The sequence below is a fragment of the Balaenoptera acutorostrata genome, chromosome 1 (assembly GCF_949987535.1).
Source record: "Balaenoptera acutorostrata chromosome 1, mBalAcu1.1, whole genome shotgun sequence".
In the NCBI taxonomy this organism is placed as follows: domain Eukaryota; kingdom Metazoa; phylum Chordata; class Mammalia; order Artiodactyla; family Balaenopteridae; genus Balaenoptera; species Balaenoptera acutorostrata.
Window position 1 is genome coordinate 113,931,527 of NC_080064.1, and position 22,984 is coordinate 113,954,510.

A 22,984-nucleotide genomic window follows, 5' to 3' on the forward strand; every position below is an offset into this window, starting at 1 on the left:
TACAGTAATCGAACCTCCTTCCCAAACCTTATCATTCCAGATAACCCTTATCACCGTCAAGAAATGTTACCCACCCATCACTCTCCTCCCAAGACAAACCGGACAGGTAAACTGGTGACCTGACTATGGTTAATTTTGGAGGGTAAGATGGGACTCCCTTCATTGCCAATCTTCTCATCCCTCCACCCCAGGACCCCCAAACCTCAAACTCCAGGGATGGGGGTCAGATGAAGCACATCATTTTATTTCACAAAGACTGTACAAAATTCCTTATAAAACATGGGATAGATGCCATCTGGTTACCTCATTCTGCCCCCATCCAACTCAATTGTGAAGGGGCAAGTGAGGGTGGGAAAAGTGTGAGATGGAATAGCATTATGTACAAGGCAGGGGTTGAAGCGATAGGTCCAAGTTCTTTCATATTTACACTATTTCACATATTCACAGGTACATAGGGAGCCAGTAGGAAGGAGTGGGCTCCGGCTCTGTTCTCTTGTATAAAAAAGCACCAGTGTCCTGGACTGGACACCCACTGCTGTTAGAGTGGCAGGGGGGCCCAGGGCCTGATCGTCACCGACTAATATCCCGACTGGAGTCCCACAACTTGGCGGTAGGTGGCTCAGCCCGAAGGCGGGCGAAGAAAGGGTGTTGAAGGGCTTCGCCCAAGGTCAGCCGCTTAGCAGGTTCATACTCTAGCATGCTTTCAATCAGATCGAAGAGCTGGTGGTGTTCCTCTGCCTCTGAGGTCAGATACCGCTGGTGGTGGAGGGCAGGAAAAAGGTGAGGCACGATGCCTTACAAACCCTGCGTTCTTCAAGGCCCTAGATTTCAATCCTGAAGGACCACGGCTCTGCTTGCTACCATTATGAATGACCACACCGTGACCATTTCTGATGTCACAGCTCACCCTACCTTCCCACTAGCACAATTATTCCTTCATACTCTTTGAAAGTTCTACTTGTATATCCTTGTCAACTTCATGAATCTTCTTTAGCTCCTCAATAAAATGTAACCTCTTCAAAGGTAGTTTATTCTTTTTTGCCTGACCTAAAGAATCCAGGACATTGCTTTCATCTCTGGTTGGCTCAAGAAAAACATGGCTGTCTAACCTCATTCCCTCCATAAAACCACTCCCTCTCATCTCTCTTCTATCAACAAAAGATGTCTTCTTTCAGTTTTCCTCCCCTTCTTTCCTAACCCTCTGCTTGTGAAATGCATTCCAGGGGCAAAACACCTTAAGAAGAAAGTGACCTCTGGGTGGTGGGCACAACTTATTCCCAGCCCGGCTCACCCGAAGTGGTTTGCAGTTTTCTCGAACGTAGCGCCCAGCTGATGTGTTCTCATCCCAATCCAGGCGACCCCGATAAAAATATTTCTGCTTCCTAGAGGGGAAGGGGGAAGTTGAGGAATCAGGAGGTTCCTCTTTTTGTGGGATGATTCCCTTCTTCCCCCATCTCAAGAGTAGCTGAGGGGAGGGCAGGTGTCAAAGAAAAAAGAAAACGATGTGATAGAGACCAATTTTGTGGAGAGAAAAGGAAAAGGGTTAAGTCCCTCCCACTCGAGGTTCACCTTGTCTTTCGGATCATCCGGGAAGGGATAGGACCCAAGATCCTTTCCATCATGGCTAGATGTTCTCTGTTGTCATGTGTCTGGGAAACAAAGACAGAACTGAGCATGGGACCGAGAGGGGATCCTGAGGTCTAGCCGCCAAGAAGATAAGCAATGTGGAGTGAGCAGGCAGCTCCTCAGCAGACAAGGAAATTAGGTAGGAGAATACCTAGTGGTCATATAAAACACCCCACCACTTACTTGGAAGAGGGTGAAGCCAACATAGTATTCGAAGATGATGCAGCCTATACTCCACACATCACAAGGCTGAGACCAGCCCAACTCTGGGTAGGAATGGGAAGGAAAAGGTACTGTGAGGCTCAGGGGGCCCTATCCTCACCACCACACCCCCTCACATACTTGGACAACCTTGTCCTTCCCCCCTTACCGAGGATGACCTCTGGTGCTCGGTAATGGCGGGTGGAGACAATGGTACTATGGTGTTCATGGTCAAAGGTGGCACTGCCAAAGTCTACCACCCGCACAGCTGTGCTCTTCACACTGCGCTCATCTCGCTTCTAGGAGCAAAGCAGGAAGAACATGAACCTCTGCACCGAGACTAAGAGAATGAACAGACCGAGCTTCTACCACTATTCTCTAAAGTGCTTCTGAGCCTTAAAAAAAAAACTTTGACCTCCTGCCTGCTCCCACACATGCCTTCTGCTTTACAGCCGCCCCCATAGCCAGCAGACTACTTTAGGAGTGGGAGAGGAAGAAGATTTAGGAATAACTGTGGAATATCATGCAAGTCTCTATGCATCTGAAGAGTATACCCAAGTGACTAGTGTACAGTATTTGTGAAAATATATAGCAGGTAGCAAAGTGAGGAATAGCTTCCTTAGCTGAGATCTCCATGATCTCCAGTTAGTCAGTGGAGCTGACCTTTCCTTACAGAAAGAGAAGGAAGCCCAAACCAAGAACCCTGAATGCATTTTCACTCTACTGGAAAGTTAACTGAGGTTCTTTTTCCAAATTCTCTTCCAATTTAAGTCTTATCTCTCTCCCCTTCCATCTATTCTGGTACTGCAGTTTTACTCAGTCAGAGCCAGAGCAGAAAATGTGGGAGAAAGACGTAAAAGGGAGGACAGAAAGGGCTAAGAGAAAGGCAAAGTGGCATGGCCACCTGTGCCCACTGGCCAAGGGGTGGACCCTGTCCATCTTACCTTCTCTAGGTTGTAGGTGAGTTCGTAGTCCGAATTCACAAACAGAATATTTTCAGGCTTGAGGTCCGTATGTGTCAGCTTGTTATCATGGAGGACTGCAGAGGAGAAGGCCAGGTCAGGGTTGGTCCAGGTGGCCAGAGCTAACTGGTACCAGCTGACCCCAGGCTTGGTCACCTAGCTCAAAGCTGGTGAGAAGGCAGGTCCAGAAGCACTAGGCTGCTTTCTGCTCTACATCCAAATGAAATGCCTAGTCTAAGAAGCCCTGTACTTATTTAATTTTTGAATTTTATTTATTTTTTATACAGCAGGTTCTTATTATCTGTTTTATACATATTAGTGTATATAGGTCAATCCCAATCTCCCAATTCATCCCACCACCACCACTCCTGCCACTTTCCCCCCTTGGTGTCCATACGTTTGTTCTCTACATCTGTGTCTCCATTTCTGCCCTGCAAACCGGTTCATCTGTACCGTTTTTCTAGGTTCCACATATATGCATTAATATACGATATTTGTTTTTCTCCTTCTGACTTACTTCACTTTGTATGACAGTCTCTAGGTCCATCCACGTCAGAAGCCCTATACTTATTAACGTCAGATATACATGTACTTCTCAACCAATGTATAAAGATGGCTTGCTACGGGTTGTATTTTTTTTTTTTTTTTTGCCACACCGTGTGACATGCGGGATCTTAGTTCCCCAACCAGGGATCGAACCCACACCCCCTGCAGTGGAAGAATGGAGTCTTAACCGCTGGACTGCCACGGAAATCCCTATGGGTTGAATTTTTGTAGTGACTTTGACATGCGTCCGTCTGACTCCTGTGAATTCAACTCTGTGAAACTGTACTGTTATGAAGACTCAAGAGGAAGTATGTACTAGTCCCTACCTGGCCCCTTGGCTGCACTACTCCCTGCTCCCGCCTGGTTTGCTGGGAACAGAGAGCACTCTCAGCTCAGACAAATGTAAACCTCTAGCTTGAGAAATCTTTCTGTCTCTTTGTGCTTGGGGCCTGACTTACACTTTCCCAAGGAAGGGGAATAAAGGAAAAAAGAGGTAATTAGGTGCTTTGACTTCAAACACTTTCTCTTCCAGCTCCTGCTAGGTTGAATGTGGAGTAAGAGCAATCAGTGATGTTAAGGACATCAGTGAAGGAGTTAAGTCAGAAGAGAAAGAGATGTCAACATGACAGTGAACAGAAGAACTGCAGATAATTGAGTTGACTGTTTAGGGGCTTCAGCAGTGCACAACTGAGACAGAAGAGGTCCAATGGAGGGAGGGGCTGCCCCAGAGTCCGCCTCGGCCCGCCCCACTCACACTTGACGGCCTGGCACAGCTGGAAGGCCATGTGGCGCACTTGGTGGATGGGGTAGGGCAGGTAGTTGTTGTCTTTGAGGAAATCGAAGGTGCTAAGGCCCAGAAGCTCAAAGGAGATACACATGTGGCCATGGTAGTCAAACCAGTCAAACATCTGGACACAGAGGCTGGGAAGAGAGATGGGGGAAGGGGGATGTCTGATGAGCTCCCATCTGCCCACCACCCCTCCAACAAAGAGGGACTGCATAGCTGTTGATTCCACATACTTGTATAAAAACATGCCAGCTATTATCACCAAGAAAATTCAGTTCAGCTAAGCAGTGGCCTTTCTGACAGACCCAAGGAGAGAAGTACTACCTGTGAAACTTCAAACCATTTTCCTGCAACATTTTAAATAGTTAAAAAAAATTCTATTTGCTGAGGAGCTGCCAAGCACCAGGCTTCAGTGTGGACCATAAATTGTCAAAGTGCCACTTCTGCATTCTGACCCCAACTCCCGCTCCTGAAATTCACTCACCATCAGCCATCATTGGGCCCATGTTTATACCTACTTATGTCTTTGCTTAATACTCTTATTTTACATTTGGATTATGGAATGTGTGTGAACAGAAAAATTACACATAAATGTCTGTGGCTTCATTAGCATAGTTCTAGGTACTAAAAGCACAACTAATTTTTTGATGAAAATGTTGATTCTCAGTCTCAGGCCCATTTCCAGGGCATATCCCTACTGAGGCCATCTTGGGTCGGAGCCAAACTGCAGAGCAATCTAACTGCCCTGAAAACAAGGGGAAAGGATTAGAGAATGTCACAGACCCTCCCTTCCTGCCTTAATGTTCTACTACTCTAAGATGATGAACAAAAGATGGATGGATGAGAAGGTCTACAACTCCCCTGCCTGTCTAGTAAAGGTCGGGAAGGTTTTCCTGTGTAGGGGTGGAGCCTCTCAGACTCCCCACATACTCCTTCACTCACTTACTTCTTGTTGTCAGGATCCTTCTCATTGATTTTCTCCAGCACATTGATTTCAAGTCGAGCTGCTTCCTTGTACTTTTCCACATTTTTAATGATCTTCAGGGCAACTCGAGCTCCGCCCCTATAGGATGGCAGGAGAGGCTTTTGCTGGAATCTCAAGAACATCTCAGACTGAACAGGGCTGCCTGGGGATTAAGATATCCTACCTCTGGCTCATTAGCAAAAAAGCCCCAGATAACCCTCACTACCTCTTTATGGCTACCAGGTGTGTAGTACAGAGGGGGCTGACAGTTACCTGCGATGGTCAACACATTGTACAACTCGGCCGAAGGTCCCCTCTCCCAAGGTGCTTACAATTTCATCTGAAATGAAAAAGAGCAGGGTCGGGGAGAGGGAGGGAGAGAAGGTGGGGAATGAGCTGAGTTCGAAGAAAAAAGGGTACAGCAACCTGGGGTGAGGAGATGAAGGAAGGGGGAACAGATACAGATGGTCACAGGGGAAGAAAACCCCTGCATGATTCCCACCACCTTTAACCCAGGGGCCATGAGAGCTGGGAGTGGACAGCAGAGGTCAATTCTCAACAGCAACTCAAACCACCCAGATAAACAACACCACTGAGAAAAGGCAAAAGAGGCTGTGACTTGGGTTGGCTCGGGACGTTAGGATGGCTATGGGACCATTACAGGCTATAGGATTGTTACGATTTGGCTTGTACATCGCTCTTGTAGCCAGTCCCCGACGTGGTAGATGAGGTGGCCCTCAGCGTCGTCCTCTACACTCTTGGCTCTCCGGCTGCTGTGCTGCTGTCGGGGGGCGGGGGGGGTCGGAGCAAGCCAGGTGTCGGAGCGGGGGCCGGAGGGAGGCGGGGTGGGTGGTGGAGGGGTCACCGGTCACAGGCGCCCAGCCAGGGGGGACAGACGATGATGGGGGACAGTGGAAGGGAACACGTCAGATGCAGTAAGGCGGATCGGGGTGAGAAGAGAGAGCGGCGCATAATCCCAAGGCCCCAAACCCAAAATGGGAACGGGGAGAGGCACGGGCAGAGCAGAGAAGTGGTGTCGTTGCCAATGTCACTCACAACCCCATGCTCTACACGATGCCCTTCCAGGCGGGCACAGGTCTCCCCTTGCCCCCACCCAAGCCCACCTGCTGATGGGGCCATGAAGTCCAGGGCTTGGGGGAGAAAGGCAGTTCACAAGCAAGGTCCCCATTAGAAAGTGGAGGCCTTGGGGGGTGGAGGAGCCGCTCCCAACACAATAAGCCCAGCATGCCAGGGAGGGCACTGGGGCTCACAAATGCTCTGTGCCCATCAATCTCCAAAGCAGATTCCAGGGCCCTCCAAGAGTCGGAGAGCTTCCAAGAGAGTAGACAGACTCAGTGCCCACCTCAGTGTTCATGCCCCAAATGCTCAGATGAGAACAAGGATACTTCTCACTTACCAGGGTCCCAGAGGGCTGAAGAAGAGTGGGGAGAGGAAGGGCCTGGGCTGACACTCACCGAAGATGAGCGGCTGAATGTCCGGCTGCGCCGCCTCCGCCGTCTGTGCTTCCTACGGCTGCTGCGCTGGCTGCGGTAACTGCTGTTCTCCCGATGATATTCGTAGGAATGCCGGTAGTCTGTGTCATAGTAGGCTTCTCCCCGATCCCGGCTGTAGTCGTTGCGCCTGTAGCTGCCACAGTATCGCCGGTCATACGCCCTCCGGTCGGATGAACGATCATCATAGCTGCTGTTGGACAACAAACACCCGTTAAGTGTATCTGTTCAGGCCACATTCCTTGTCATACCATGTAACAAGGTCCTCCCTCACCGAGGACAAGGAGTATCGCTAGAAAAGTTGCTCTCACACACTCAAGTCTCTCTGTGAGGACCAAGGCCCAGGGCAGTGAAGTAACTAAGCACAGAGGAGGATGCCCACACCTGCACATCACCAAAACCTCTGAAAACACCAGCAGAACAACTCCCTCTGAGGGCCTCCTCCTCCCCTCCAGTGATGCAATGGAATAAACAGCCATTTCTTTTTTGAGCTATTCCTGACTGATATCCAGCTTTGCTCCAAACTATCCCTAACCCATCCCTCCCACTGAACATGCTGCTAAGTTATTAAAACCATGGAGACCTAACTTTGTCTTGTCTATTAGCTCATTAGCTACCTCTAGCCCCTAGTTCTTTGCACTTGCTTTCCCTTTGTCTGGGACACTTCTCTCGTCTTTCAGACAAGCTTAGATGTCACGTTCTCTGGGACGTTTTCCCTGAACTACACATCTTGCCCCACTCCAACCAAATCTGTTGGATGCTTCCTCAGCCCCTTACTATATACTTCCTCTATGATAAGACTCTTAACACCAGTGTAAATGGGTTAGTTTGTTATCCGTTTTGAGCATAACCTTCCACCAGCTACTTAGCTTGAAACCAATAAATCTTTGTTGAATAAACGAATAAGTGAGTGGGCCAAGTGTGAGTTTCTCTTCCTGAAGCCTCACCTCCGGGAACGGACATGGTAGCTGTCTTCCCGTCGGCGCCGCCGTGTCCGGTCACTGCTGCTTGACCAGGAGCGGCTTCTTCGTCTCTTATGCTTTCGGCTCCGATAGTGTTCGTGGTAACTCCCCCGGCTGCCTCTCTCTGAAGAGTGGTATCTTCGAGGATGAGGCATCTGGAAGGGAAGGAAAAGTAGCAATAGTGGGGCGAGCTCTGAGTTTTCAGAAGTGCCCTCCAAGGACTGGCTGCTCCAGAGATGCTAAGCTGCTTTCTGCTCTTCAATTTCTACTTTTTTTTTAAACCACTCACAACTTCCTCAGTCCTCCTCTGTGCTTACAATTCCTCCTTAATGGAGTATATATATTCACCTACTAACTCTAGCTAAAAACTTTAGGAATCTTCCCCCCCACTCAGCTCATTGCTCTATTCTGATTTCCCTCAAACATGCCTTTATGAAGACACTCAGGTCTGGGCCACAGCTCATTACAGTTGAGACTGTGTAACTGATAAAGACTGCAACAGTTCATCATTGGCTGGTATCTAGGATAGATATGTGCCACGCTAAGTTCCTCATAACTCAACAAAATAATGCTTTACCACACACTATTATCACAAATGTTTTACAATCATTAAAAGTGTATCTTATCTCCCCAAATAGGCCATCCATGTCCTGAAGGCAGGAATCCAGTTTCCCAGGTTTCTACATATAGTTGTATAAACCAAATATAAGCAAGTTCCAGGGATCTGGGTCTGGCCCCTTGAACTATCTTAATCATTTCTCACATCACTGGCCAAATCCCCCTTGAATGGTTTTAAATACATGTGGCTCCAAGCTGCAGTCAGCTTCCCATCCAGCCCCTCCCCTTTTGTGCTTACTAAGTACAGAATAACTGGTTTTTAATTAATATCAGCACCAGTTGGCTAAAAGCTGGCCACCTTCTGGTTATTGGAATTGGAATGGCATAGTGCACAAATCCTTTTTTTCCTTCAAGGAAAGAATCAGAGAGAAATCACTGTCACAATCCAGGAATATGAGAAGAGGAGGGCAGAAAGCAATTAAATAGGCCCAGGGACAGAAGTCTTGTTGTGGGGGGGGCAGGATTAGGTGTGGAAAAGGCATGACTCCAACATCTGGCTCCCACTCTGAGCTACTTCTCAAATTGAGGACGGTGGCATTTGATGCATTCCTGGCCTAACAGGGCTTGTAGGAAACCAAGAAGATGCAAGCACAAGATTCTCCCAGGTAATCCAACCTTGCTTAGCACAGCTACACAAATGTCATCTCACCATATACATACTGCCACCAAAGTCCCTCACAGGCTGTCCTTCTCCACATTCCCCAAAGGATCTCCAGCCTGCAACCTTTCTCAACTTGTGCATCGTTTTCTTTCTCTTTCTCACTCAGAAAATCCAGAAATAACTCCTAGGGTAAAAAACTCTTTCCATATCCTCCAAGTGACACAGTGGTGTCTTCCCCGTCTCCGGCTTTGGTCCAACTTTGATATTCTGCTCTTTCTCATCTCTGGAACCACTCCTATCCGTACTCCATCACCCCTTCTCCTACTTTGATCCCTCCCAACTTCCCCACCTGTCTTCCAGAATACATCTAAGGTAGGTCGACCTTCCATCTCATCTTCCTACTCCTCACCTCTGCCACTTCCCGGTTCTCAGCCCTCCCTCTCTCCTAATTTCGCCCCGACCCCTTGCCCCCAATCCAATCTTCTTCCCGCCCGCCCCGCGGTCGCCATCTTTCCGCGCGGCCCCGCGGCCCGCCAGCCCGCGCGCTCACCGTTCTGGCGGCGAGGCCCGTGCGCTTGTCCCACAGGAAGTCCGTGATGGCGGCGGCACTGAGGCCGGAGTCCCGGCACCCCCGCGGCGACGAAGTGCGGCTCCACCCCCCTAACCCGAGACCCTGGGACCTCCCGCCTAGTTCCCGGCCTCCGCTCCAGTCCCGCCCGCCCCGGCTCCGTCCCCGCCCCCAGGATCCGCTTGGCGCCGCTCGCACCGCCCCCGCCCGGGGCCCGATCCCAGCTCGGTCTCCGGCTCTGGCCTCTCCGATCCGCCGCCGCCACCGCGAGCGAGCACGCACGCACGCACGCACGTCCCGCGTCGCTTCCCAGCTACCCCTGGGCTCCGCCCCCAGGACCGCGCACGCCAGCGCGTCCTCGCGTAGCTCGCGGCAGTCCGCCCGTGAGAGCGGAGGAGGTGCTAGGGTGGAAGTTCATGGGGGCGGGGAGAGAGTCGTCGGGGATTACCAGGCCCGCGCCCCCCGTCCCCCTTCCCGCCTCGTGTCCTTCCGTATCCTTCCTCGATCTTTTACCTATTTCATGAGACTTCTGTGGCTTGTTTTGTTAGGTTTGGAGGTTGAAAAGAAGGGGTTGTTGTTTACGGAATGTCGCCGCTCTGCAAACCTTTTGAGACTTGGTGGTGAGGTGTGATTCTCAAGCATAGCCTGTGAAAGTTCAGTTCTTAAAACAGTTCGGCAGCCTAACAACAGCAAAGAAGGGCTCCCACCTTTCCTCCTGAGCAAAAGCTACGCACGTTTCGGGGTGGGTGGGGGAGCGGAGTATGGCCTTGGAGGAAAGGTTTGAGAAATGGAGGGGTGGAGAATCAGGTGCCAAAGAAAGGGAAATTTTTTGAGAACTTTATGTTACGTACTTACACATGATATATGAGAAGTGTAAATTTACTGAATTTAAAAAATGAGGAAAGAGAAGGAGACCTTGAGACAAACTGGGCAGAGTTAGAGACGCTATAGAAGGAATTGAGAAATAATAAGGGAAATGAAAAAAATAACCTGAGGATAACTATATTCAAGTAAAATATCTGAGGGGAGCCAGGATGGTGGATAATCAGATGGAGCTTACATCAGTTGGCCAGAAATGGTTTAGGAAAAGTTTCCTAAAATAGAAGAGGAAGAATAATTAAGGGGTGAAGAGGGCAGTGTAGTTCACTTGCTCTTCCATGAACACTTCCCTTATTCAACAAGCGTTTACTAAGTGTTCACTATGTGTCTAGCATTGTGGCAGGCGTAAGGCTTTTGTTCTTCACAGCTTCACAGTCTATAACGCAGCGGTCCCCAACCCTCGGGGCCATGGACCTGTCCTGTCAGTGGCCTGTTAGAAACCAGGCCACACAGCAGGAGGTGAGCGGCAGGCGGGCGACCAAGCAAAGCTTCATCTGCCATTCCCCATCGCTCCCGGTCGCTCTACTGCCTGAACCATCCCCCCATCGCTCGCATTACCACCTGAACCATCCCCCACCCCACCCCCCATCCGTGGAAAAATTGTCTTCCAAGAAACCAGTCCCTGGTGCCAAAAAGGTTGGGGACCGATGGTCTAATGGAAGAGAAAGACCTGTAAACAAATATTGGCAGCTGTGAGACAAGAGGTGTTATAAACAGCGGTGCCCTGGTCACTGTAAGAAAGCTGTAGACTAGACCCTAGCTTGGGAAAGTAGAGTTATAAATGTGTTTCTATTTAGGTTTCCTAGAGGAGATGACATCTGAACCAACTGTTGGAAAGTGAATTGGAGGAGAAGGATAGCAGGCAGAGAATATATTTGCAAAGGTCTGGAGACAAAGCAGAACAAAACATTTAAACAGAATTGGACTCCTGGCTTTCAAGAGAGGAACTATCACAATAAAGGTTGTTGAAACTAGGTCCAAATTTTGCAGGGCCTTGTATGTCATTCTAAGGAATTTAACTGTAATCCTATAGAAGATGGGGAAGTTTGAAGGACATTAAGCAAGTGATATAGCTACATTTGGATTTAGGAAGGTAACTCTGGCAGACTGTGGAAAAATAATTGGCCTGAGAGAGTTCAGAGACCCGTTTAGAGGCGTCTGAAATAATCTAGGTGAAAAAATTCTGAGGGCTTGAAATAAGGCAGTGACAATAATAAGTGGAGATGAGGGGAAGAATTTGAGATATTTAAGAACTTTCAGGGAATTCCCTGGTGATCCAGTGGTTAGGACTCCACACTTTCACTGCCGAGGGCCCAGGGTTCAATCCCTGGTCGGGGACCTAAGATCCCGCAAGCCGTGCAGCACAGCCAAAAAAAACCCCAAAATAGCCCTTTACATCACATAGCACTGTAATTTACCTGTCTCATTTGCGGGCATAGAGGAGCACTGGCTTTATGGTTAGGACTTTGTGTTCATCCTTGTATCCTCAGCGTCCACTCAGTAACTGGCAGAATTGCTTTTGGTGAGGGTTGGCAGATGAGTTCGGAAATGAAATACGAGGGGGAGCAGTATGGAGGAGGTCAGAAGAAAGGAGTATGCCTAGGAGAGTGCTGAGAGAAAAAAGTGAAACGCAGGAAGTCCATAAGCGAGAGTGGGTAAGAAGAATTTTAAAAGCTATTCCCCATCTCTTCCACTGGTTCCCAATTCTTCGCTCTCCCGAGCCTCACGAGCTACAACCAGCATCCGGTTTACCCGCCACTCGCAGGCGGCTCCGCCTCCCTGGCACTCAGTGGATAAAAGCCCTTCAACGCTAGACCATGCCCTCTCCGTGGCACTGGCTGCGTTTCCCCTCCTTCTCTTCCTATACTTGGAGGACCGCCCCCATTGGCTAAGCCACGCCCACCAGGGGGTCCCTCGGGTTACAAGTTACATTGGTCCCGCCCCTTCCCGGGATGGCTCTCGGTCCGCCCCGCCTCCGCCCGCCCTGCCCAGCCTTCGCTCGGCTTTCGCCAGGGGGCGCATCGCAACCCGCCCGCCGCCCGCGGGAGAGTCTGTCGCACACACCCCCTCCTCTCCGCGCGCCGGCGGTTCCCAGCCGACTACGCCTCCGCTCCGAGTCAGCCGGGCTGCGCCCGCTCCGACTCCGGGAGGGGTCGGGGGTCCCGAATGGCCGCGGCAGGGTCTAGGAGGCCAAACGTGTAAGCTAACGGGCGTCATGGAGGCGGAGCAGCGGCCGACGACTAGGGCCAGCGATGGGGCGACCCCTGGGCTGGAGAGGGCGCCTCCTGCTGCCCCGGCGTCTACCACCACGGCCTCGGATGCGATCCCTGGGTCCAGGCCCGGGACCGGGCCCGAGCCCAAGAGGAGGCAGCTCGGGACGCTGCTCCAGCCCACGGTCAACAAGTTCTCCCTTCGCGTGTTCGGCAGCCACAAAGCAGTGGAAATCGAGCAGGAGCGGGTCAAGTCAGCGGGGGCCTGGATCATCCACCCCTACAGCGACTTCCGGTACTGGGGGTCCGGCAGGGAGGGCGGGGGACACAGATCCCACCCTCACGGGCCGCGACAGGGGGGCCGGGCCCGCCCCACCCTCCACGGACACTTCATTTCCGGCCCAGGGGTCCCCTGTTGGCACGACAGAGTCACTTCCCCCAACCTAGCCCGGGAATTCTTGGGTGAAGGATCCCCAGCCGGAGGTCCTTGGTGACTTTTCATTCTGGGGGCGCTGGAAGGGACAAGCGGACACCAGAGACCTGGATTTCCCATTTCAGGAACCCGGTACCCTACCTGCACCACAGGGAATACTGGAATTAGGGACTGCTCTCTCCTCCTGTCCTGCTTGCTGGGGATCTGGGGAATTTATCATGTTCCGAGGCTCGGGGTCAGCCTGAGGGAGAAACCAAGCCCCGCTATTTCCCACTGTCCCCATTCCCACCCCCAGCACCCGCCTAGTTCAGCAGGGCAGGCTACCAGAAAAAATAGGGACGCTGCGGAAGGGGAGGAGGGAGTGTCCAGACAGCAGTTCTGATCGCTGTCCCTGGTGCTGAAGGCGGCATTCGACAGGGTAGGGCCTGGACGCAGAGCGATTTGAGACAGAAACACAGGGGCAAGGCCACCCCCCATATGACCACCGCCCAGGTGACTACCAGACCGAAGGAACGAAGAGTGGGGGTGGGGCCATTCCATAGTCCCCATCAGGCTGTACCTCTACATCAAGGTCGCTAGGGGAGGAGAGCAACCCTGTCCTTGGGGGAAATGAAGAACAGTTTCTGGATGTGGCAAGGATGTGTGCAAAGCACCTAACCTGGGGAGCTAAATGAGCAGAAAGGATGAGGTGTGAATCAGGAGCCTGGAAACACAACTGGAGACCTAGACATCATCTTAATCCACAGACATACACACTCCCTAAATGTTCCTCTTTCTCTCATTTTTTCCTTTCATTCCCCTCGTTTTTACTGCCTCATTCTCAGCCTACCATGCACCTTTTCTAATCTCCTGTGGATCTCCCTCCCCTCCCCCATTTCACCCTCAGATGTATCCCCAGAAGCCATGTATCCCCCTTATTATTGTGCTTCTTTTCTGTCCTCTCTCCTGCATCACACGCCAGGCTTGTGACTGCCTGTGAGTCAGGCTGTGAAGATGCTCTATGGCTAGGCAAACCCTCTTTCCCTCTCCTCTCCCAGCTTACAGTACAGGATTTCTCCAGTGGCCAGGAAAGAGAAGAAGAGGGGATCCAGGATTTGTTGTTGATTGAAATCACACAGTCTGAAGGGCTTCCTGGAGGCCTGGACTTGGGGACCACCAAACTTCTTTCTGGGGCTGAAAGGGTTGATTTTTGCAGTCAGAGTCAGAAGGGACTGGGTCCTGGGTTGATACTGCATCTAGGTGTGTCCTGGAATTGAAACCACCATAGCTACTTGGGACCCTGAGATTGTCCAATTAACTTCTTTGAATGAAGGCTTCACCTCACTCCCTCCTGACCTCTTCTTTTCACAGCTTCCACCACAGCAGTATGGCTCTCCCCTGCCCATGCCCTTGCCTGGGCTCAGCCAGAGTCCCATTGGGCACAGGGAGGTTAGGGGAGGAAAGGAGTGCAGAGCTTCAAGCCTTGCTGTCTCAGGATCTGCTATGGAGCTTCTCTGTATGTGCAGCCCTGTCTGAGATGCTGTGGAGGAGGGAGGGGCATACCTGAAAAGCTAGTTCAGTTGGGAGGCAGGACAGACCATCCCCACCCCGGGACACAGATGAGCAGATCCCAGCAGAGAAACAGGAACTATGGGCCCAACTGTGCTGGGGAGGAGGAATGGGGTGGGGAAGGCTGGGGAAGGCTAGGGAAGGCATGAAGTCCTAGACTAGGAATGGACAGAGAGCTAGAGATGGGAAAAGCAGCAACCTCTTCAGAAATCTGGGGATAAAGGGTGGGTGAGTCATAATACCAACTAGTGCTTGTACAGCACAGTCACATCCATTGTCTCAGTGCATATTTTTTCAACAACCCTGTGAGATCAGCACAGGGTATTTATCTTTTTTTAACTTAAAAAATATTTAATAATAAGAATATTTAATAATAGTGACATAGATCATATACATATAGTAAGGATATTACATATATTACTATATAAAGAATATATATATGCACATTAGGGGTATATTTAGTAGGGATATATATATAGTAGAGATATATATATAGTAAATATATAAGGTAGATATATATATAGTATAGTATATAGCAGGATATATATATACACACACACACACACACACACATATATGAAAGAATAATTGTAAAGCAAACTCACATGTAACAACTATTAGGTCAAGAGAGACTACATTGCTGATACCCCAGAAGGCTCCCTACTGCTCTTACATTCCTTTCCCAAACCCACTATTCTAACTTTTGGTACTCATTTTCTTACTTTTCTTTATAGTTTTACCACTTTTCTGTGAATCCCTAAATGACGCAGTTTAGTTTGGCCTAGTTTTGAATTTTGTATGTGTGGAATCATACAGTGTGTATCCTTTTGTTTCTCAACATTAAATTTGTGAGATTCATTCGTACTGTGGAATGTAGCTGCAGTTGGGTGATTTCACAGTTATATAATATTCCAGGGTATGAGTGTATCATGGTGTATTTATCTATTTATCTATTGTGTTTATCTTATTTATCTACATTTTTCTACTGATGAACATTTGGATTATTTCCAGATTTAATGCTGTTATCCCTGTATATATCTCCTGGAGCACGTTTTTCCCTTGAATGTGTGTATACCTAGGAATAGAATTGCTGGGTTGCAGGGGATGCAAATGTTTAACTTTACTAGATAATTCCAAACTATTTTTCCAAATGGTGGTCCCAATTTACACTCCCACTAGCTGAGAATGGTCATTCTGTTGTTCTGCACCCTTGCCCACTTTTGTCTGAGAGACTATCTGCCCTTAGTCTAGTGGCTGACCATCATCGTGAAATATCACTGTGGTCTTACTTCCCATCCCATCCCAACCTTAGGTTTTACTGGGACCTGATCATGCTCCTGCTGATGGTGGGGAACCTCATTGTGCTACCTGTGGGCATCACCTTCTTCAAGGAGGAGAACTCCCCACCTTGGATCGTCTTCAACGTCCTCTCTGACACTTTCTTCCTGATGGATCTGGTGCTCAACTTCCGCACGGGCATCGTGGTAGAGGAGGGTGCTGAGATCTTGCTGGCACCGCGGGCCATCCGCACACGCTACCTGCGCACCTGGTTCCTGGTTGACCTTATCTCCTCTATTCCTGTGGATTACATTTTCCTGGTGGTGGAGCTGGAGCCACGACTGGACACCGAGGTCTACAAAACAGCTCGGGCCCTGCGCATCGTGCGTTTCACCAAGATCCTCAGCCTGCTGCGGCTGCTCCGCCTTTCCCGCCTCATCCGCTACATACACCAGTGGGAGGAGGTGGGGTGGGGAGGTGGGCAGGGGGCTCGCAGACTACTCCAGACAGCGATATGGGTGGGGCTCCTGGTGACTTTATGGGGTGGGGCAGATGGGTGGGGCTTCCAAGGGAGGGCTGTCTCCAAAGTTGGTAGAGGAGAAGCAGGGACAGAATGAGTGTTCAGGGGATGGGTCCCCAAGGTGAGAAGGTGGTGGTGCAGGAGGGTGGAGTACAACTGCTGGACAAACACTTGAGGGTTAGTTGGACTCTGGGAGGAAGGTGTAGGAGAGAAGTTAAGAATTGCAGAGTGTGGGAGAGGCTTGAGTTTCAGCTTCAGGACAGCAGCAGAGTTTAGTGGTTCAGAGTGTGGGCTCTGCAATCTCATTGCTTGTGGTCAGATCCCAGTTTTACTGTTTACTGTATGAGACTTGGTTTCCCCTTCTATAAAATGAAAATGTTAAATATACTTACATATGATAAGGTTGTAAGGATTAAAGGAGTGAATGAATACCTGTAAAGCACCTAGAACAGTGCCTGGCACATAGTAAGTTCTCAGTAAATTACCTATTATTATTTTTATTATTGGAGGGGAAGAGGACTTCTGGCATTAATCATTATATATGCCCTGGGGACATTACACTGTGAAATGCCCTCTCTCCTCTTTCCCAGGCTACACTTGGGCAACTTGTGCAGCAGACCTTTTTGAGTCTCTGCTGTGACACTTGCTGTGTGATTTGGGGCACATGATTGGCATCGATTTTCCTTTTTATAAGATGAGAGTAGTAATACAACCTCCTTTGTATTAGCTCTATTCGCTGTAAAGCTCTATACGAGTGAATAATAGCCACAGTTTTAACATTCATGAGGGCCGGGGCTAGAGAGAAATTCAAAGAGAGTATTTGCAAGGCCAGGAATGGAGAAGTACTGGCAGAGAGGGGTTCCTGTCCACAGCAGCCCCTCCTCGGACTCCTCAGATCTTTCACATGACCTATGACCTGGCCAGTGCTGTGGTTCGCATCTTCAACCTCATCGGAATGATGCTGCTGCTATGTCACTGGGATGGCTGTCTGCAGTTCCTGGTCCCCATGCTGCAGGACTTCCCTCCCGACTGCTGGGTCTCCATCAACCATATGGTGGTGAGAACTCCCCACAGCTCAGCCCCTCCTGGGCCTTCCAAGGGCTCTTCTCCCTGAGCAGGAGGGATGAACAAAGGGGGCAGGAGGTGGGAGATGATGGAGAGATGGCCAAGAGAGAAGACAGGAGTGAGGAGGTGGGGAGGTGAGAGGAGAGTGGAAAGAGGCCCAGAAGAAGTGTTTGTGTGTTGGAGGGAGCAGGCAGGGAAGGAAACCTAGGCAGAAACTGCAGCCCCCATGCTGTAAAAGAGGCCCCTTCTGTCTCAGGCCCCCCAGAACCAAACCTGAGTTCCTCCCCCAGCAGGCAGGTCTAAAGTAGAAGGGGGCAGACAGAAGGACTGAAAGAGAAGAGGGGGCAGGAGGAGAATGAGGCTCTGAGGGGTCTATGCCCAGCTCTGCAATACACTCTGCCCCCCCAGAACCACTCATGGGGCCGCCAGTATTCCCACGCCCTGTTCAAGGCCATGAGCCACATGCTCTGCATTGGCTACGGGCAGCAGGCACCTGTAGGCATGCCCGACGTCTGGCTCACCATGCTCAGCATGATCGTGGGCGCCACGTGCTACGCCATGTTCATCGGCCACGCCACCGCCCTCATCCAGTCCCTGGACTCTTCTCGGCGCCAGTACCAGGAGAAGGTCAGCAGGGGCAGGAGAAGGCAGGGGAGGGGTGCTGGAGGCTGGGTCGCTCAACTTGGAGCCCATTCTGACGCATGCCCTTGTTGGATCTCTGTGTCCTGCCTTGCCCCATGTCCATTTGTGCCATGTGTGTACCTTTTCCTTGTTTGGACCAATGCACCTGTCCTTGGACTACACCCCCCCCACCCCCGCCCATGTCTGGCTTTTCCTGTGATTGTGCTCTGTGTCCTCCCTGTATCCACCATTATCTACATACCCTTCTGCCTCCATGTTTCAACCCTCTGGGTTTGGCCCACGTCTGTGACCTTCCTTCACACACCGCTCCCCACACGCTGTTCTGGCTCCATATCTGTCTCTGTGTTTTCTTGCCTGCTGGCCATCGGCTGGCTCTCCAGTACAAGCAGGTGGAGCAGTATATGTCCTTCCACAAGCTGCCAGCTGACACACGGCAGCGCATCCATGAGTACTACGAGCACCGCTACCAGGGCAAGATGTTTGATGAGGAAAGCATCCTAGGAGAGCTGAGCGAACCGCTTCGGGAGGTGGGACTGGGCGGGGCCCTGGAGGGAGGCTCTTCAAGGACCTGGGCTTCTGGGATGCCATCTGGGGTGGGGGCTATTGGTCAGCAGGTGCACCTAAAGGGAGTGGGGCCTACAGAGGGCCCCATGGGAGGTCAGGCCTTTACAGGACTTTTAAGGGCTAGGGTCTTTCTTGAAGCTCTTATAGGGGTGAAATATACTGGGGAGGGCTGCAGGGATCTCTGTTTGTGGGGGATGGTCCTGTGAAGGCTCATGGGAGAGCTCTGAAGGCAGGAGCTTAGAGATTGTCCCAGGCCCACTGAAGCATACCCGTCCTTTGGCAGATCATGACCCCAGGGGTGGGGCTTCTGGAGACAGATGAGCTCGATGGGGGCACCTCGGGGCAGGGGGCACAGCCTGCCTGACAGGCCCCTCCCCTGCCCAGGAGATCATTAACTTCACCTGCCGGGGCCTCGTGGCTCACATGCCGCTGTTCGCCCACGCCGACCCCAGCTTCGTCACGGCCGTGCTCACCAAGCTACGCTTTGAGGTCTTCCAGCCGGGGGACCTCGTGGTGCGTGAGGGCTCCGTGGGCAGGAAGATGTACTTCATCCAGCATGGGCTGCTCAGTGTGCTGGCACGTGGCGCCCGGGACACCCGCCTCACTGATGGATCATACTTTGGGGGTCAGCAGGCCTCAGGGAGGGTCGGGGGGTCTGGAGCAGAGGGCAACTGCTCCCCTGGATCAGGGTCTTCACCTGGCTATGCTGCAGGATCATAGAGTTCCAGCTCCTCCCCAGGCCTATTCAATCAGAATCTCTGGGTCTGGGGTCTGGAGTTCTGTATTTTTAAAAGCTTCTTAAGAGATTCCAGTGTATAGCCAGGTTGAAAATTACTGGGCCAGTGGGCCTTTTAGAACCCTTAAGCAGTGAAATCCAAGGATCTCATGAGATTTCCATGAGGGAAAGATAGGAATAAAGCAGTGCTGTCCCAGGGGCTTGACCTTTGTGGCTCCCTTGTGGAATGCCTTGGTGGTATGAATCAGGGACCTAGCCTGTGGCAGTGGGGGCAGTTCTGCCAGCTGCTACCCAAAGTGATTTGAGGCTCATATATTCTCTCAGTCCCCAAATCACCCACCACCTTCCAACATCCCCATTGTGTTACCCTTTTCGCTTTGGCACTGCTTTTGTCCTTGGTGTTCCTTCAAAGGGGTGGGAGGGGAGGGCACACAGAGGGCACTGCCCCAGGCCTACCCCTTGGGCTAAAGCAGTGGAGGTGGGTTGGGAATTAAAGTGGAGTGGAATAACTAGGTGTCTGGGGGCCAGCAAGAGCTGCCTGGTTATCAGCTTTAATTTGGACAGAATGAGAAGGACAGTAATTACGCAGGTCTGGAGAGTGAGCATGCTTGGAGCATTTAGGGACCCTGGGTGGGTGGGTAATCGTTAGTTTCTCCCATCTGGGGAGGAGCCTGAGGAATCTGGGTCAGCTGCTGCAGGCCCAGTGAGAGGGAGTTCTGTGGACAGTGGTTTTGAAGGCCTCCTCCCAACTTCACCAGAAATCTGTCTGCTGACTCGGGGCCGACGCACAGCCAGTGTGCGTGCTGACACCTACTGCCGCCTCTACTCGCTCAGCGTGGACCATTTCAACGCCGTGCTCGAGGAGTTCCCCATGATGCGCCGGGCCTTCGAGACAGTGGCCATGGATCGGCTGCGCCGCATTGGTGAGGCCTGTCCACCCTGTCTGCCCTGGGTCCAGGCTGTGCCCTCACCCCTTGTCCATAGCAAGGAGTCCCCAGCGTCCCAGGGTCCAGGCTCCAGCGCCTCAGCATCACGCCCCAGGCCAACCTAGTCCCAGCAAATGCCCCAATAGGGCTTTCAACACTGTGGCTCCCTGTCCTTACCACTCAGCATCTCCTACCCCTGGAGATATCACCCCAAGTTCCCATGCCTTGAATCCTCCTTCCCTGAGTACCAGTCCCTGACCCTCACCATCTCTGGTACATACTCTCATCCCCTGACCCTCTTCCTCCAACCCCCATCTCCCAACCTCCATCCCCCAACTCCATCTCCATACTCTTGACCCCTATCCCCTACCTTCACCCCACCACCATCCCTTGACTCCATCTTGTTACCCTCATACTTTTGATATCCAACCTTCATCTTGGATTCCTTTCCTATCCTTAACTCCTTCCCGCGGGACAATTTCTAGGCAAGAAGAATTCCATACTGCAGCGGAAGCGCTCTGAGCCAAGTCCAGGCAGCAGCGGGGGCATCATGGAGCAGCACTTGGTGCAGCACGACAGGGATATGGCTCGGGGCGTTCGGGGCCTGGCCCCAGGCACAGGAGCTCGGCTCAGCGGAAAGCCGGTGCTGTGGGAGCCACTAGTGCACGCACCCCTGCAAGCAGCCGCCGTGACCTCCAATGTGGCCATTGCCCTGACGCACCAGCGGGGCCCTCTCCCCCTCTCCCCTGACTCTCCAGTCACCCTCCTTGCTCGCTCTGCTCGAAGATCAGCAGGAGCAGGCTCCCCAGCCTCCCCACTTGTCCCTGTCCGAGCCGGCCCTCTGCTGGCCCGGGGGCCTTGGGCATCCACCTCCCGCCTGCCGGCCCCACCGGCCCGAACCCTCCATGCCAGCCTGTCCCGGGCTGGGCGCTCCCAGGTGTCACTGCTGGGGCCTCCCCCGGGAGGAGGTGGACGGCGACTAGGACCTCGGGGCCGCCCACTCTCAGCCTCCCAGCCCTCTCTGCCTCAGCGGGCGGCAGGTGATGGCTCTCCTGGGTGTAAGGGCTCAGGAAGTGAACGCCTGCCCCCCTCAGGGCTCCTGGCTAAGCCTCCAGGGACAGCCCAGCCCCCCAGGCCATCAGTGCCTGAGCCAGCCACTCCCCGGGGCCCCCAGCTCTCTTCCAACATGTGAAACCTTTGGGTAAGCTCTCGGGTGCAGTAGTATGTGCCAGAGGGCAGACGCCTCTTGGGGACACCAAGGGGACCTGAAACAGTGCCCTATGGGAGTATCTCCCCTTAGTACCAAGAAGATGGTCTCTGTTCTCAGCTCAGGCGCCCTGCAACCTGACATCCTCCTAATCCATTCACCCATTCATCAAAGATACTTAGCGCCTACCATGTTCAAGGCACTGTACCAGACGCTGTATGTCTCCACTGCCAAGTAGAAGTGACTCCAAGCCCTCTGATTAGGGTATTCCCCTAGCCATGGTCCTGCCAGGTGCAGGCCTGGGCCCATGATCCCATCTTACTAAGCACAAGTACTTGCCACCACCATCACTGCCAAGTAACTAGATGTCTCTGTTTTCCTGCCCATGACCTTGCAGGTTCTGCCTGGCATGGTTATCTTCCTGTCCGCTAGCATAGCTGGGCACTGCCAATTACCTGTTCCCCCGCTGCTGTCAACAAACGTCTTGGGTCCCTGGTGTGGGCATCCAGCTTTACTGCCACGCGTGGACCCTCCCCGTCTATACCCCCTGAGTGGGAACACACATCTCCTGACAAGTTCCTTGCACTCTCTGTCTCTGTGGTAGAACTGCCTTTTTGTAAACTGGGAGCCACCTCCTCCCTATGCCCCTGTCCCAGTGATGGCCCCCTTGAAGCTAAGAGATTGTTGATGCCCCCTTATTTAGTGTGCCAGCGTAGATTCCCCCCAGGTTGGGGGCAAGTGAATCCTTAGATGGAATGTTTTCTTTCCTTGCTCCCTTCCTTATTTATTTACTCTTATTTATTCAATCATTTAATAACTGTATTTATTCACTCATTTGCTAATTTTATTTATTATCAATTCATTTTATTTACCCATTCATTTATCCATCCCTCCCGTCCCCTCCTGGTAAGGAGACAGGAATGGGCAGAGCCCCTCCATGCCAGCTCTTGTGGTCCTTGCCCAACTCCCATCAGTGGCAATACTTGAGCCCTCTCCCTAACTAGGTAGGAGCAGGAAGGCCACCTGAGAGGGAGAGGAGGACTGTTCTTATTTTTAGGTTTTTTTTCCTTTCTACTGAGTTTGCTGCTGGTGCAGGAGTAAGGGGAGGGCTCGAGGTATCCAAGCCTGGGGAAGGGCAGGCTAGCCAGTACCTCTGCCTTCTCAGGGACAAGAGAAACCCCCTACCCCACCCCTCTGTCCCCACACCTACTCTACAGCATCAAAGAATGAGGGGCCAGGACCCTAAATCTCCTTTTCTCCTGGGTGGGCAGTTCTGGGGTTCTGGGTGTGTGGGAGAGGTTTTATATTGCTTCCAAACACCTAGGTTTAAAAAGAAAATAGAGACACTTGTTTTGGCTCCTGGCTTGTGTGTGGGAACAAAGTGGGCATTCTGGGGTACAGGAGGAGGTAGCAGGACACCTGACCCAGCAAGGCATGAGGTGGGTATGAGAGCAGCCAGGGAGCGGCCTGCCAGCCTAGAGGTGGTAGAGACAGTGAAAGGATGAGCCCGCCTGGCTCTCGGGGCTCCCCGGCTTCCATCTACCCTAGCTTCCCCAAAAGGGTGGTGCTTTGATATCACTGACAGTGACAATGAAGAAAGAGGTGGCACTCTCCTCGGGGGATGCCTAGA

At 51.8% G+C, this 22,984-nt stretch overlaps 2 protein-coding genes across 9 annotated transcripts; one reads left to right on the forward strand and one right to left on the reverse strand.

Annotated features, from left to right (window-relative positions):
• Positions 1-223: 223 nt before the first annotated feature.
• CLK2 (CDC like kinase 2) lies at positions 224-9,586 on the reverse strand. 4 transcript variants are annotated; one of them, XM_028163915.2, is made up of 13 exons: positions 9,329-9,586; positions 7,545-7,714; positions 6,562-6,787; positions 5,780-5,864; positions 5,360-5,426; positions 5,069-5,185; positions 4,090-4,256; positions 2,772-2,866; positions 1,997-2,126; positions 1,810-1,892; positions 1,570-1,649; positions 1,292-1,382; positions 224-756 (listed from the first exon to the last, which is right to left on the reverse strand). In XM_028163915.2, the coding sequence occupies exons 2-13, from the start codon at positions 7,712-7,714 to the stop codon at positions 571-573; spliced, it is 1,497 nt and encodes a 498-aa protein (XP_028019716.2). In that variant the 5' UTR covers positions 9,329-9,586; the 3' UTR covers positions 224-570. The 4 variants fall into 4 exon arrangements, with proteins under 4 accessions (XP_028019716.2, XP_007171991.2, XP_007171990.2 ...); XM_007171929.2 differs by having other exon boundaries at positions 5,780-5,867; XM_007171928.2 differs by having other exon boundaries at positions 6,562-6,790; positions 9,329-9,584.
• Positions 9,587-9,757: 171 nt separating this feature from the next.
• On the forward strand, positions 9,758-22,588 carry HCN3 (hyperpolarization activated cyclic nucleotide gated potassium channel 3). Of its 5 annotated transcripts, none has more exons than XM_028163911.2 (9): positions 9,758-11,880; positions 12,653-12,730; positions 15,729-16,158; positions 17,110-17,271; positions 17,688-17,906; positions 18,302-18,448; positions 18,870-19,110; positions 19,980-20,144; positions 20,633-22,588. In XM_028163911.2, the coding sequence occupies exons 3-9, from the start codon at positions 15,748-15,750 to the stop codon at positions 21,337-21,339; spliced, it is 2,052 nt and encodes a 683-aa protein (XP_028019712.2). In that variant the 5' UTR covers positions 9,758-11,880; positions 12,653-12,730; positions 15,729-15,747; the 3' UTR covers positions 21,340-22,588. The 5 variants fall into 5 exon arrangements, with proteins under 5 accessions (XP_028019712.2, XP_057387901.1, XP_057387908.1 ...); XM_057531918.1 differs by having other exon boundaries at positions 9,758-11,186; positions 11,716-12,730; XM_057531925.1 differs by having other exon boundaries at positions 9,758-10,684; positions 11,716-12,730.
• Positions 22,589-22,984: the final 396 nt, after the last annotated feature.

Bases quoted from the DNA above. Each gene is read 5' to 3' on its own strand.
- HCN3 (XM_057531918.1), top strand. From the start codon at position 12,441: ATGGAGGCGGAGCAGCGGCCGACGACTAGGGCCAGCGATGGGGCGACC. The intron at 17,907-18,301 runs GTCAGCAGGGGC...CTGGCTCTCCAG, and splicing joins GGCGCCAGTACCAGGAGAAG to TACAAGCAGGTGGAGCAGTA. The intron at 19,111-19,979 runs GTCAGCAGGCCT...CAACTTCACCAG, and splicing joins TGATGGATCATACTTTGGGG to AAATCTGTCTGCTGACTCGG.
- CLK2 (XM_007171927.2), bottom strand. From the start codon at position 7,714: ATGCCTCATCCTCGAAGATACCACTCTTCAGAGAGAGGCAGCCGGGGG. The intron at 5,427-5,779 runs GTACAAGCCAAA...TTTTCATTTCAG, and splicing joins GGACTGGCTACAAGAGCGAT to ATGAAATTGTAAGCACCTTG. The intron at 1,383-1,569 runs GTGAACCTCGAG...CTTCCCCTCTAG, and splicing joins CGGATGATCCGAAAGACAAG to GAAGCAGAAATATTTTTATC.